Raw genomic sequence first — 15,982 nt, forward strand, 5'->3', positions numbered from 1 at the left:
ATAGGGCTGATGCCCGATCCGGTGCTGCAGACAACGTAAAAGATTACCGGGGCCCCGGCTCAAATCAGAACGGGGTGATTTTTACACGCCTTCTCGCTTCACCCAAAAAGAAAGAGTACTTTCTAGAACAAATGTTTTCTTTCATACATGGTGACGCAAGGTTATGAAATACTTAAGGACCATATTTTTATACCCTATCATATTTTTATGACAATAAATTGAAGAATTGGATTTTTTTGTTTGACAAATGTTTCAGCCGATATTATTGCGCTATACGTAGAATCTGGTTGTACTTTGTTAGACAGCCACAATAAAATGTGGGCGTGTAGTAAACCGCTTTTTTGCCATTCTACGCTGTAAACAAACGCTTTCGATGGTCAATGATCAAAAAATGTTTTACTTCGTTAGTAAGACTATAATTTTTTTGGGTATAGTTACACCAGGCTCCGCGTCGTTCGCAAACAATGCCTCTCCTCCTGGCGGCGTCGTGTTTCGCACATCATGCAGCGCGGGTGAATTTTATATCGGAGTTATTTTAAAATTGTAATATCTTCTAAGATGTTTATTGAAGTTTAGTGATGTCAAAGACAATTTTGTTCACATTTAAATACTCTTAATGAACAACACATTTATTTCGATAAAGATTAATATTTTTCGTTAATACAACTCTTAATAAATAATGCATTAATTTCGACCCAGTTTGATTACCATAAAAACGATTCTAGTAAGTTAATCCTAAAAGATAGACATATACTGTCGCGGACTTTTTTAGATCATTTTAAGAGGAATAATTCTTTCATACATATAATTTTCGTATCTTGAACCATTTTCGCAGCGCACGCAACGGAAGCCCTCTAAGAATTAATAATTTCCCCCGTTTTGTCCACATTTTCCTTTATTTCTTAGCTCCTAATAGTTATAGCGTGATGTTTTATAGCCTATAGCCTTCCTCGATAAATGGACTATCCAACACAAAAAGAATTATTCAAATCGGACCAGTAGTTCCGGAGATTAGCGCGTTCAAACAAACAAACAAACAATCAAACAATCAAACAAACTCTTCAGCTTTATAATATTAGTATAGATTCGTAAATACGTATTTCTTATACATATTTTAAGTTAATGGCTTTTTATAATACTGCTGTAGTATTCGTGTGTAGTTTCAAATTCCATCAAACATAAACATTTCGGCCCTCGTAATCATTCGGAGAGGTTGTAAATTTTATCTTTCACAAAATAAATCAAGTAGGTACATTCATAAAAGTTAATATTGCCCAGTAAAGGTAACGAAATACTTCCAGCGAAAAGCTTGAAGTCAGAATTAAAATCATCTTCGGTCAGACGTAACGTAATCTACTTTGACAAGAGAAGTTTTAAGCCTTAAATCCAGATTAAATTAAAAGTTTTCAACGAATACATTAATATTTAAAAGGTAGGCCACTTTGTAAACGAACACGTGTTTTGTCTTTGTCTTATATTCAAATTAAGAACGGTTTTCTTTTTTCAAATATAGTCTGCAGTCGTGTCGTGTATATTCTTTTTTTCAAATATTATTATAGTCTACACTCGTGTCGTGTACTTTTTTCAAAAATGGCTGCCATTTCGTTGTACTTTCGTTGTAATAATTTATTTTATTTATACAGAAATTCGAGTGGAATAGTCAGCTAGACGGGATTAATTACTTACTTCTATAGAAACTCGAACTAATTCGTTTTCCAATTTAACAAGTAATAAACTTATTTGCTACGTTCGAGTAGAAAATTCATTTTCTGGTGTTAGTAACTAATCCTATTTAGGTCTCATATTTTAATGAGCATTAACAAATTTAAATAATACACCGGTTTCTTTGGAGGTCTACTTTTCACCAATTATTTTGTGAAATAAATATGAATATCCTTGACATTTCAAATTTGTTAGATACATATTTTTATCACAAATTTTCCTCCTTATTACCTAACTAAAATGAAAACAGACAGCTTTATACCTATCTACGTTCAAAAAAATATCGCTAAAAAAATATAGAAAGCAACACAATTTACTCTCCGCCGTCATCAATCTCAATTCATCATCTAGTTAATGAATCTTGATTACAACTTCGTTTTAATTACGTCATGCGGGTGACCACGACCACCCAAGTGCGACAACACTTACGTACTGTACATACATCCAATTCTAAAACCAATATAAACTGACCTTTGAATATGAGGAAAGATCATACAAAGCGAGTCCATGATAAACTGGTCAAATATAGCTCAAAGCAAAACGTGGAATCAATTAAAAAACTGACTAATTACTTTAACTTTGGATAATAAAAGGGAAAAAGATAAGGGAATGAAGCAATTACTTAAGTCGGTTATCTTTCTTTCTTTTTTCGATCGGGAGTTGGCCCTTCGGTCTCCGAATCTCCCCTGTGTGCGATTTGCGGTGATCAGCTTTAGAGGTTGTGGGGTGCGTTGTGTTTAATGGTTTGTGTTTTGTTGCGGATCGATAACGGCCATTGGTCAATGGGTTTAAGTTGCCATAATTTGTATGTGCTATGTAGAAGATTTTTGTGGTTTTCTGTGTCTTAAGTCGGTGCGAGTATGTGTTCTGGAGTAATTTGGATGACTATGTTTGAGCTCATTGATGTCTCTAGCTGAAGTTTTGTGTGTGAAAAGCCTGTTTTATGAAATGACGGATAAATAGGGGGAGTACGGAGCTTGTTTAGGAAAAGACGCATAAATAGGGAAGGGAGGGGAGTACGGGGTGTATTCAAGTGGTCCAAATAATTTTAGGCTATTTAGATTAAGGTATGCAGAATTCCATCCCTTTCATATACTTCAATATTACATCATATCGACTAGCTAAGTAGCTACGTACCTACATCCGAAAATTCATTCGGAGGGTTGTACGTAAGTGAAAATAATACTTAGAAATATCGGCTAAACTATCCACGTACGGTATTCATTCTGATAGGTAGACAGAATTGAGAGCAATTGGCTTAGCTGAAAAAATTTAGGTTCTTTCTGGGTCTCCCGAGATAGATGATGTCTAGATAGATAGATAGGTTCTTTATTTATATAGAAATCGACGAGACCCGAAATTATTAGGTATAGGAATTGTAGTAGTTGGGAATAAGAAATTGAATGAACTGAATTTGCAATAACACTCCTAAATGATCTCTTGAAAAAAAATCTTAACTCTTTTTTATCTTCCACAGACGCTACGGGGTGGTTGACAAGAGATTCTGCGTGGAAGGAGGCTCCCGTTGTGGGAAGGGCGAGGGCCTGTTCATCTTCGCGGCTGAAGGAGGCAGGGAGCTGACCGAACTCCTCAACGTATACAGTCATGAGGCTCAGTCCAGGCTTAGCATAGCGTCCAGGAGCGGTTCAGGTTGGTATTTTTATAACGTAGTATCTTAGGTTTTTTAAGGGGGGAAAATCATCCAAAGGCTTCTCCCACCTTGGGCAAGAGGGAGTGTCAGACTTACTGACTAAAAATCACCCCGTTCCTACTCCTGCCTTCTGCCAGAGCCAGAGCCCCGGAAAACCCGCTAGGTAGTCCGCAGCTCCGGATTATCTTGCTGCCACACTCAGAGTCATTTAATGCTTACTTAAACTATTCCTTAATAACGATTTTGTATGGAAATCAATTGCTAAGGACTGGGTTAAGTAACCATTAAATGACTCTGAGTGCGCGAGTTGGCCTATATTGAAGATCTTGATTTTTTCTGTCTCTGGTCTTGTATGGGTTAAGTGATCGAAAATTTTAAGTAAGAAGCTCTTAAACTGAAGCATTTGTATGTGCTTTGCATTAATTTTATACCCAGAAAAGGAATTAAGCAGAATAGCAGCATTAGCATTAGACTTAAAGAGTTTATTTACTCATTTCAACTCTCAATCACGGATCATTAATAAATCCATCCATGTATAACACTTCAGTTTGTAGAACAAACATGATCAGTTAGCAAACTACTTTTTTAAAACCCACACAATCGTACCAGAGACAAAATAAAGAAAAAAAAAGCAATATTGACATATCACTTGACCGTAAAAATCCGAAGTCGCCTTATATCGGTATTGACAAAGGCGTGGCATGCCATGAGAACTCATTGTATACCTTAACCACAGTAAACTAACCTAATCTAATCTTTAAAAGATAAATAAAAAAAAAAAAATTGGCAAACAATTCTCCTAGTTTTGCAGTGTTCTGCTTTTCCAAAACTGCAGGTGCACGTATACCAATCTGTCTATAGAAATTTCAACCTTAGTATTTTGTAATAAAATCGATTATCCATCACTGTTATGTATAGCTTCATGTGCTGCGACTAGCATCTGTATATCTTAGGTCTTGCGAAACAATTCGTTGCGGATCTCAAAAGCTAATAGTAATTGGTTGGTTTATTCGAGCCGGCCAATCAGAGAGCCGAACGCGCTCTTATTTCGATTATGTACTTTAAACGTAAAGCAAACTCATACTAATTCTAAGGGTACTGTTTAATCTGTTACTACTAAAGTTTGTCTAGAAACCACAATATAATTCAATTTGTGTTATTAATCTATTATAAATTATATACCTAATGTTACCTAGTTACCTCAATAACCACGTGTAATATTAATCTAATGAATTAGAAAATGATTCCTTCTTCCATGGTTGTTAAGGGTGACTTTTGCTTGTAACTGCAGTTGAAACTACAAAAATGTAGCGAAAGTGTTTTTGATTGGACGACTTATCTTGTTGGTATCTACACAGAAATGGGAGTGGGACTGGATCTGGGTCTTTCAGTCAATCTTTTTCACTGACATTTATAGTTTACGTGGGACAACTCCTAAGCAGTTCTTTTAAACACCAATTTAAAGAACCGGGAAGAAAACCCTACATCGGTAATTAAGAAAAACTTCCAAATCAAGGTGTATACAACATTGTATCTACGATGCTCACATTTCACGAGCTCAGACAAGCAAATATCACCCTTAACTCCATTCCCCAAATATGACTTCATCCACTAATCTTCTTTACCCATTTCCAGTGCTAGAAAAACGTTTCTCAGACGCCAGTTCCTGCATGGACGAGTGCTTCCACACGTCTTTAAGGTCCGTGTCTCCATCCTGGGCAGGCCCTGCAAGTCAGACCATGCACTGTCTCTCAGACCTGGACTCCAGCCTTGATGGCGAGGAGAAGTTTAGGAGACCAACCTCATTGCCGCGGTGTTCCAGTTGCATTGGAAAGATCAGTCATTTGACTAGGTAAGTTTTTGAGAAACTAGAGAATTTGCATCTTAACTTGTTCTGGTTTGACTGCACGGTTGGCGCGGTGGCTGGGCAACCGGCTGCCGCATAACATGTAGCGGGTTCGATTCTCGCACGGAGCAACTCTTTGTGTGATCCACATATTGTTGTTTCGGGTCTGCGTGTCATGTGTATGCTTGTAAGCACACCCACGACACAGGAGAAAATCCTAGTGTGGGGCAACGTTTTAAAAAAATAAAGAGAACAGAATAAAAAAAAGATAGAAAAAAGAGTAAAATGGTATTATTTGCCAGAAAAGCCAAATTATAAAACAATTTTGAGAATTACTAGCTTTTTATAATAAATAGTTACCAGTATTCACGATAAAACCATATGTAACTTACCAGGTCTCTTTACGTTTGCCTTTCATATTTCCAGATCGTCAACAATGAACACGCCTGGTTCAATCATGTCCCCAGTTTGGACAATGGACAATATTCTGGAGAAGCGCTCCGATTCTGACAGAGCCTCCATATACTCCCGTTCAAGTGGCAGTGCCTCAGAGTACAGTGTACCTCGCAGTGCCTGCCTCCTGGACAAGAGCTTTGAGTCCAAACGAGCGAGTCCAGTGGCTTGCTGCACCCCCACTGTCCCGGCGAAGACCGGCGGCAGTTGCCAATGCTGGCAGCAGGTCAAACCATGCTGCTGTAGAAAGAAATCCTTCAGTGGACCCTACGAGAACTACGATGTGCCCAAAACACCAATGCCCTTAATACAGGTAAGATCAAATTAAATGTGAAAGCTTGTTAAAATTATTAAGATATTTTCTAGAAACTCTTAATTGGATATCAAGAGAAACTTTAATGTAATTATTGAGGTCTGTGCGTTCTAGACGTATTTTTATACTCTATTAAAATGTACCTGATCCCGAACTTTCTATTCAATTACTTAAAATGTCAATCTTTGTTACAGGAGCACCCAGTAGACTCTCACACGGACCCCTCCAGCATATACGACACACCAAAGAAACTGAAATGTCTGCTCAACGGGCAGCCGTGCACGTGCACACACGAAGCCAAAAACGTAGAGAACCAACAAACAGATAACAACAACACAAGTGATACTAGCATTAACAATAACGAAGCTGAGACACATTCCAACTACGTCAACGTCACCCCACAGCCCACTGCCACCAAGAAACCAGTACCAGAAATAGATTTCGCCAACTACGCTAACATAGACCTCTCGACACTTGAAAAGTTCGAGAATTCCCTACAAATCCTAAGAAGCGCTGGATTCAGTCAGGAGGAATTAGACGCTTTGGAAGACATACCCGAACATGAGGACGATATATCAACCGCCACAACGAATACTGTGCACCCCTCCACAGATTGCTGCAATGAGCATTTAAATTACATGCACATGGAGCCATTAGAGATCAGTATTTCAAGTAGCAAGCAGAATTTTTCAGACAACGTAAGTCGGATCAGTCATATGTCCGACCCCACACAGCATTCTGAGTCAGACAACACGAACAGTACGCGACGGTCCAGCTCCGCGGACTTCACGAAGAGACATTATGACGATTATGGAATGAACAATCGGATATGTTTCACGCCAACCGTTTTAAGGAAAGCGACGAAAACCGATCGCATCAACGAAGGCATGCAAATAAGTTTAGAAATCATCGAACCGAAAGATAAATTCAAAGTGCCCGAGTTAAAAACCGAGAATGCTCTGGTGACAAAGTTTCGAGACGCCGTCAAAATTCGTCGTTCTTCAAGCGTTCCCAGTAAATCCGATAAGAATAGGGACTCGTCGAGTTCAAACGATTCTGGGGTTTCAACAGGGTCTTTGAAGCATCATAAGGGAGATTTTAACGAGTTTGAAATGCCAATAACGAGTTCGAAGTCAATAAAAAAGCATGTGAAGAATAGTAAGCAGATGAGGAAGGCTCTGACTCCAGTGCATGCGTTCGTCAAGTCTAACTCTTCGGATCCGTTGAAGAACTTGACGTTTCAGTTTGAGGAGGTGGCGACGTTGACGAAATCTAATTCTTGTGATGTGGACACGCTGACGAGACGGAAGAAGAGACCTGGTAAGTTGACTTACCTTTAAATAAATTACCTTTAAATGAAGTCTTACCGCCATACTCAGAGTCATTTAATGGTCACTCAACCCAGTCCTTAACAATTAAACCTTCAAGAAAAGAGCGTACTCCTTTTTAAAAGGCCGGCAACATACCTGTGACTCCTCTGGTGTTGCGGGTGTCCGTGGGCGGCGCTGATCGCTTACCATCAGGTGACTCGTCTGCTCGTTTGCCACCTATTCCATAAAAACAATGTTTTCAGAACAAAATCGTTACTTATTCTGTTTTAATTATGAAATGTCTCTGAGTACGCCAGTTAGTTAGGTAGGTTCACAATAACAAAAATAATATCATAATACTAGTCTAGTACTTTCAAATCTGAAGGTCAGACGTGTATGTTTTTGTGGCACGCAATTCAAACTTATAATTGACTCCTTTTAGCAACAAAACCAACTTTAATTTTTGTAATGTATTTCTTTATTGTTTTATCTGAATTGGTTTTATTACCGGAGGCGTTTCAAAGAAGTTTTCTTGTGATTTATGTTTTGTAACTTTTTTATGGAATAAGCCGGTAAACGAGCAGACGGATCGCCTGATGGTAAGCAATCGCCGCCGAACATGGCCACTTGAAACATTAGAGGCGTTACAAGTGCGTTACCGGCCTTTTGGGTTAGGAAATTAAGGGTTGTTGGGGAATCAGGGATTGGGAAGAAGGGTAATTGGGCCTCCGGTAACCTCACTCACACAACGCAAGCGTTGTTTCACGTCGGTTTTCTGTTAGGCCGTGGTATCACTCCGGTCGATCCGGCCCATTCGATTTCGATTCGGTAACTAATATATTTTGTTTTTTTTCCAATAGAAACGGATGTCACAGCCCGCCACAGTCAGATGACGACGAAATCCACATCCAGCGGTGCGTCCGATACCTCGGACTACATGGAATCCCTCTCAGTCTCGTCCTTCAGTTCGTGTGACGTCTCGGCCGACAGGCACGTCACCAGGCCGAGATCGGGCAAGGAGTACGCGAGCATCGACAGGACAGCCCTAGTCTAGTTGGAACCAATATTTGTGTTAGTGTTGAAACATGGTGGAAACTATTTCGTACGTTATATTAATATATATGAATTTTCCCAATAATAAAAAGCAAGCCCTATCTTTAGGTTACACACCCTTACAAAAATAATGTAATTTCACGAAAAAATTCTCCGCCAAAGAGATCATAAAAACATCGTGTCGCTAATGACGTTGGTTCATGTCACGAAAGATTTATGGGCCAAACATTTGCCAAACATTCATCCAAATTATTAGTTTGAACAACGTTTGCCTACCGTAGCCTGTGACGCAGGACAAGCCAACCAAGGTCATGTTTACCTAATACTATGCCCTCTACTTAGGGGTAAATGACACGATCAACATTAATATCAATAACTATTTTAAAAGCCTACTTATCTCTTGATAATGTACACATCTAGCCTACAATATGGCTATAAAAATATGTATATCCTACCAAAAAGGTAACCCAAAACTGTTAAATCTTCATTTAAAAGACATCACTTTCATTTAATACAAAACATTTTTTATTAATCATTTAAAATGAATACTTAAAATGAAACTTGTAAATATAATGTACATATATAAGTACATACAGTTCATACGTTTGTTCCTATGTACATAGTAATAAGATATGTAAAAGCAGTTGGACGAATTTAGTTCTTTAGTAGCGTGCCAAAAATAATGTAGCTTGCTATTAAACTGGTTTTGGGTATTGTAAAATATTAAATGTAACTTCATTTCAAATAAAGAATGTTTCAAATAAAATTGTACGTCGATTAAAAACTATTATTTAGAATTCTGTGTATCATTTAAAATGTAGCCCTGTATATTTTAAATGTAAGTTTTAAATGTAGTTTGTAAACATCATTTATTGTGTTAGGTACTTAAATTATTTGTGCCTTTACTTAAACATGTGTTGCTAAAATATTGTCTTTCATTTATTTTGTTACCTTCAATTTAATTACTTTAAATGTAACTTTGATAAGTAGTTTTATAAAAGCGGTATAAAAATGTGAATATTCCTATAAATAAGAGTTGGTTAAAGTCGCCTATATGCAATTATAAGCAATAGAAAAAGTTACGATAAATAAACAATTTGAAATTAATTACGAAGTGTATAAATGTTGCTGGGAACGAATCACAGATGGCGTTAATTGTATTTTTATTAAGATGAATATTGACGTGACATGGTCTTTTTAATAAAAATAAATTATAGTTAATGCATAATGCATTTAAAACGCTACTTGTAATTAATTTTAAATACAAATACATTATGAATAAAATAAACAATATTTAAATGAAACATTTTCAAGTAAGTACTTGTAGGATTTTTATATAAAAAACTGAATTCATTCAAACAGTCCTACCAACATTAATATATTCTTTTGAAACAAATAACTATGTTTTTTTTTTATTTCACAAAAAAGTCGATCATTTTCCAGAATTCATTTAGTACATTCCTTTGTCATTTCTACTATTAACAGTTGTCTTATAGTACTTTATAAATACTAAATGATAAAATAATTAAAATGAAAAAATCGATCAAATCTACTCTGTAACAAGTAATCACCACTCGATTTTACAAAAGAACCAAAAATCTGTTTATCATTTTTAGTTATTGCAATATTGAAAATAAAAATCTCGATCAAGTCTATAGTTCAAAATTCAAACAAATTTTACGACGATATATTATGTACTTATTTAATTTAACTAACGTATATTTAAATAGACCAAAAAATTATGTTAGTATTTAATACTATTTTTCATTTACTTATTTGATATTTTTATCAAAAAATATTCATTTTATCTTTTAATCAAAAACTCCGAACTGTCCTTGGTACAAATCTATCAAAATTTTTACAACATTAAATACCACGGTAATAAATCTGTTGGTCTATGTCAAACTGCATGTCTCTTAAAAAGGAATAGCCGATACATTACTTCTCTAGTCAACAGTTCGTGGTGATCACAATAAGAACATTGATTTTTAAATAAAACGTGGCTAAAAATAATTTTCGGGTTACCCCTAGGTACATTCGTAATGACATAGGTATACATACATAGCCCATCATAATTATTTGCATGAAAGCAACTACACTGAAATTGGTCACTACAAAGTTCTAGGATTCCCGACTAGGGTGGAATTAATTAATAGATGTCTTAGCGAACATTGAAAGTCATCAAACCCACATTTTCCTACCAATATTATATTATGAAATGTATATTTTTTTGTTACTCCATCACGTCAAAATGGCTGAAAGGATCGGGATGGAGTTTGCAACAGGGGTAGATTATGGTTTGGAATTACACATAGGCTTTTTTAAAGTTGGTTTATTTTAATAAAGTGTGGATATCATCCCCACTTAATTGATCCATAGAGCGTCAACTGTGGCGTCAACCACCATCAAACAATTAAAAAAAACATAGCTGATTGTACATACACAAACCCATTCAATATTATATTCTGGTCACCACATTATAAGGTTTATTTTAGCACGAAACGGAATGTTGAAAGCACAATATACATAGATATACATAAATCATAAGTACTACTACATAATATACATAACATAGTTAATTTTGTGTAAAAATATATTTTCTTAAGAAGGTTTTTATGTTGCCGACTGTATTACGATTTTAAAAGGTTTTGTAATAATACATAGCAACTGAAAATATATAAAATATAGTGCATTTTGAATGATAATATGTTTTTTATTTTTTTATTTAAGCTCTTAATGACACTTTTCCCCTTTACATACGAACAGCTCAAGACAGACTATTGCTGGGTTATAAGCCTCATTTAGCTTATAGCAGACATATCTTATAATGTAACTGTGCAGTTTTAACTGAATGGAATCAAGAATACATAGTCCAACTGTACAGTACTGTAGGAACAGTTAAGACTGCACAGTTAAAAAAAGGTAATTTAAAAAACTAAAAAACCACGACACAGGAGAAAGTCCTAGTGTGCTTACACTTATACTTACTTATTTTTTGTACAGAGGCTAAAAAAAGTATCCGATACAGAATCATCAAATGGAACTTAAACTAATAAACAAAGAGATAATGTAAAGTTCATCAATATACCAAAAAAGACAGCCAAACATATTTATTCTTTAAGCCTAAAGCATTTTTTGAGACAAATACTTTATCCCCACCTAAGATACACAGCTCAATCAGAATTGAATCAGGTCTGGCAAAGCGTTTGTGCGCAGTGCCTAGAAACTTATCTCCGAAGTAATCCCTAGGGTTAGTTGCAAACGTGTATAGACTTCTAGGTTGGACAAATTCAGTGGGTAGTAGCAATATTAGTGCATTAGTTGGTACTTTTGGTACCTAAATTGAAAGCAAGAAAGGTAAAAGGCAATACAAATTGATTATATAGTCTGTGCTGTAGTTATACTTATACTTCAAAATTGATCTTTTTTTGGTAGTTTAATTTTGATATTTTGGTATTTTTGCATTTATGTAGTTTCACCAATACGAGTAAAATAATATAATTTTATCAAATACTATTAGTTTCTCATTAAGACTTTAAGTACATTAGTCACAATAATATTGTGATCAAATGACAATGCCAGATCCTGCCCCACCTAGATTTCATCAATGTACAAGAAATGTAAATTAATCATTAATCATATACAATAAAAAACATTGTCGTCATTGGATGATAAAAGAATTTTGTCTGAAATGGCTTTTGCCGTATAATGTATTCACCTATTTCGCCAAAACCTGTACAGTCTTCGGTAGTATAGTGGTCAGTATCCCCGCCTGTCACGCGGGAGACCGGGGTTCGATTCCCCGCCGGAGAGAACCTTTTGTCATTTCTTTTTTCATTACAAACACGTGTTTTGGCTTTTGTTAAATATTTTATGTATTTATTTTATATTTTTCGCAAAAATTTAGTTCTTTTTATACTATTTCATGAAAACCTTTGAATATTTGACGGATGGTATATATTTTTTTAATAATACGTAAATCTATAATCTGACTGATTTTTTACCATAAATAGAACGATTATAAAACATAATTAATGAATTAAAAACATTTTTAATCAACCTAAATCTTTTTTAAATCGGAATATATCTACCTACATCATCGATATCAACTGATTAGTGAAAGCAATTGAACTGTGTAAACGCAATACCGTCCCCTCTAAGCCAGGGTCCCAGTGGACGATTTAATCTGGCCCCAAAACATCCGGACAAAACAGGGATTTAGAGAAGCTGAGGGGTCGGACTTACAGCCAAGTGAAATCACGAACGAAAATGCATTAAAACTATAGTTGGTTTTAACGCCATCTATCTAAACTCAATGGTACTACTACAAAGGTTAGGAAAGAATTAAATATATTTGTGATTGTTCACTAGATGGCGCTAAATAACATTCTTGATATTATGTAGTCTGCTGTAGCTAACTTGCTTTTACCTATATCTGCCTACTACTACATATAATCATCTACCTATAACTGTACCTACTTAGGACTGGTATCAAAATTTCAAAAACTAGAGTTCCTAGCTAATAAGTAACGAAACCTTTACCACCCTTCTTGGGTAACACGGAACACCCCTGTGTGATTAAGAAATGTATTAGGAGTGCTCTTGGCTAAAATGGGTCAACTTAAAAATATTCTAACATCAAAATGCTCGTTTGAAAACAATTCTCTTGTGTAAACCCACCCTCGAGTATAGGTAAGTATTAGTAGGTAAGTATATACTTTTCAAACATTAAACTGGGAAAACAGAAGCTACAACCAAAACTAACAAGTTTCTTTTAAATCATTAAAAAAAAGATAAATAAACAATAAAATGCACACATTCCTGAAACCGCTGCCCATTCGCAGCCCCCGTATGTCCAGCAGACGCATTAAGATAAGGGAAGCTGGGGGACCCTTCGTTGAGAGATCTAAGGGCTAAGCACAACACATTACACTGTTTTTTTCACATCAGTTGTTGGCCAGCGCACTTTTACTAAATCCCCGGGCTTTAGGAGATTCCCAGGTGTTGGTCCTTGGGGGCTAAACGGACCTTAATGTTCTAACTCAACGGTTACGTAAGTAGAATTAAAAGATCATGATTTTAAACCACATTTTGGTGTTTCAATCTTTTGTTTATCTAAAATAGGTATATTAAAAAAAACTAGTGGTCGTAACCAAAAAATAACTAAATTGTTTAAAGATAAATATAAATTTATTTGTATAAACATGTGTAGGTAACATTTAATATATAAAATTCTCGTGTCCTAGTTTTCGTAGCCATATTCCTCCGAAACGGCTTGATCGATTTTGATGCAATAATATCTATAAGAATTGGCCAACATCTATTTTTCATCCCCCTAAATACATATAAATGCAAATGCAGATAGTACAGTGAAAATTGTAAGTCTCAACATATTTTGTTGGTTTACCGTTTTCGATATATCCCTATCAATCAATCTCTTCATGCATGTTCATCTCTTAGGACGGATACATTTGGGTAATTTGGTCCCTTTTTAATAACATTATTAAGCACGCCTTATAATGTGACTCACCATATTAAGTCGCAAAAAAAATCCAGCTCAACTTAAAATAGGCAAAAATGAAAAACTGTAAAGTGCGAGTGTATAGTACCTAAATCAGTTAGTTACAGCTATTTATTCAATTCCATCGATTTAACGTCATAACTAAAGCACTACTTAATTGGAGCCGCAGACTAACGGGTTATCGGGGCTCCGACTCGAAAAACAGGAGTAGGAACAGGGTGGTTTTTAGTCAGTAAGAGTCTGACACTCTCTCTCACCTCGCTGAAAGGGCTGAGATCATTAGATGAATTATACCTCCTCAAAAAAAAGCACTACTTAATAGTCAACTGCAAGTAACATTACGGGAATCCCTAGACAATAATATAGGGACTTTAGAATTGTCAGGGACCCCGGCAACAGTGGGTCAAAAACTCCCCCATTTTTTTACCGCATTTATTAGTCCACAGTGGGCTGTTAACCTGTTACCGGTAACATACAAAAATATCCTAAAGTTGAATTTTTCCTAATTTCACCTTTGACACCTTGAAAACTGTCCCCTTGGTCAAATTGAAGGCAAGTGAGAGTGGTAATCAAGGGTTTATGTGTTGGTTTCCCGGGTTGGTGCATTTTAATTACAGTTTTAATAGACCTTTAATGAAATGCTATGAAGATGTTTGGCTAATCTAAATAATTAGGTTGAAGTATTTAAACTTAGTACAATAAACGCTAACGGACAGACTGACAGAATTTTATTTTGACCTATATTTACGAATATATAATTATAATAAATTCAGAGGTCTGATATAAACAGATGAAGATCTAGCTCAGTGCCATGCTATAGGTAGGCTATATAAATATAGGATATCCTTTATCGGGGCCGGGCTCGGATTAGGGTAGGAACGGGGTGGTATTTAGTTAGTAAAAGTAACGCTTCCTCTCGCCTCACTCAGGACCAGAGGAATTTGATAGAAAGGAGATTGAGACTTGTAAATTATGATGATGACATCTCAATATTTCCGTATATTACTAATATTTTAACCTCTCAAATTCATCAGAAAATATTACTAAGCAAGCATAATATGTTTGTAAAAACCGAGGCTACTTGAGTGACTGATAATTATGATAAAAACTTCGCGGAATCCACCGACATGTGTGCCGACACTCGCTGGCATGCGATTGCATAAACATAACGGGAAATATTTCGATCTATCGACTATTGCTGGTTGACTAATAGACTATAATACTGTCCTGTACAACGTGGTCCTTTGGTACAACAAGGACCAATTTCGATTAAACTCCAAATATTTTTGCAGAACAATTTGTAAATGGACTAAATCAATAATATCCTTGTCTAGTATTAGAACTCCAAAACTGGATATTTACCATGTTTTTCTATTTCTATGAATCATATTAAGTTTCGAGTTCTAATACTAGTGTTAGTGACCATGTCAGTTTAAAAACTTATAATACCTACCTTTCTCTATTTGGTAAGATTATTCCATTACAATACTTATTTAGGACAAAAATTAAAAAGAACACACTGAAAGCAAAAAAATATCATAGCATGACCATCATAACTACCTTGATCGTCGCCCTTTCTATTGAGAAAATAATAGGCAAAATATTTTAAAAGGCTTAAACTGCCCTCTACAATTTCAAAAACATTAACTGACCTCATACAAACATTTATAAAATGCTCCTTATACAATCATTATCATTAATGAATAATATCTCCTTACGAATATATCTACGTCACTCAATGCCAATCTGAACGATGACGTCATCACACTGGTCTTGTAGAAATTGTTTAACGTAATGATGTGGGTCAGTCATTCTACGTAACAGAAGGAACGTCAGATAAGACCTTATACGATGTTATTTTCATTCATAATAACCTAATTGCATGTAAATCGATACTAATTATATTACGTATGCCTTTTTCCTGATTACGGGATTTTGGTCCTTTGGTGTTTTATGTGTTAATTATTATGTATCACTAATTTTCACTTCGGCTTTCATGGATCAATGAAAGATCGGTCGAAATAATAAACTGATTTTTCACCTTCGTTATATGGTAGGTATTACCATACCCGGGGTTTTTTAAGGGGGGAAAATCATCCAATGACTTCTCTCG

The 15,982-nt window shown here is 35.6% G+C and overlaps 1 protein-coding gene and 1 non-coding gene across 2 annotated transcripts in view; both read left to right on the top strand.

The window, feature by feature from the left end:
* LOC118271695 (uncharacterized) overlaps window positions 1-11,053 on the top strand; it is a 180,488-nt gene extending 169,435 nt beyond the window's left edge. The window contains exons 6-10 of the mRNA XM_035587850.2: window positions 3,200-3,372; window positions 5,009-5,225; window positions 5,646-5,985; window positions 6,180-7,305; window positions 8,156-11,053. Of these exons, the coding sequence (XP_035443743.1) occupies window positions 3,200-3,372; window positions 5,009-5,225; window positions 5,646-5,985; window positions 6,180-7,305; window positions 8,156-8,349 (2,050 nt within the window). The 3' untranslated portion in view covers window positions 8,350-11,053. The remainder of the gene's footprint in view (window positions 1-3,199; window positions 3,373-5,008; window positions 5,226-5,645; window positions 5,986-6,179; window positions 7,306-8,155) is intronic.
* A 1,036-nt stretch (window positions 11,054-12,089) lies between these two features.
* Window positions 12,090-12,161, top strand: Trnad-guc (transfer RNA aspartic acid (anticodon GUC)). The gene has a single exon. It is a non-coding gene; the product is annotated as a tRNA-Asp (tRNA).
* The last annotated feature ends 3,821 nt before the right edge of the window (window positions 12,162-15,982 follow it).

The sequence above is a fragment of the Spodoptera frugiperda genome, chromosome 5, assembly GCF_023101765.2.
Source record: "Spodoptera frugiperda isolate SF20-4 chromosome 5, AGI-APGP_CSIRO_Sfru_2.0, whole genome shotgun sequence".
NCBI classification, from domain to species: Eukaryota; Metazoa; Arthropoda; class Insecta; order Lepidoptera; family Noctuidae; genus Spodoptera; species Spodoptera frugiperda.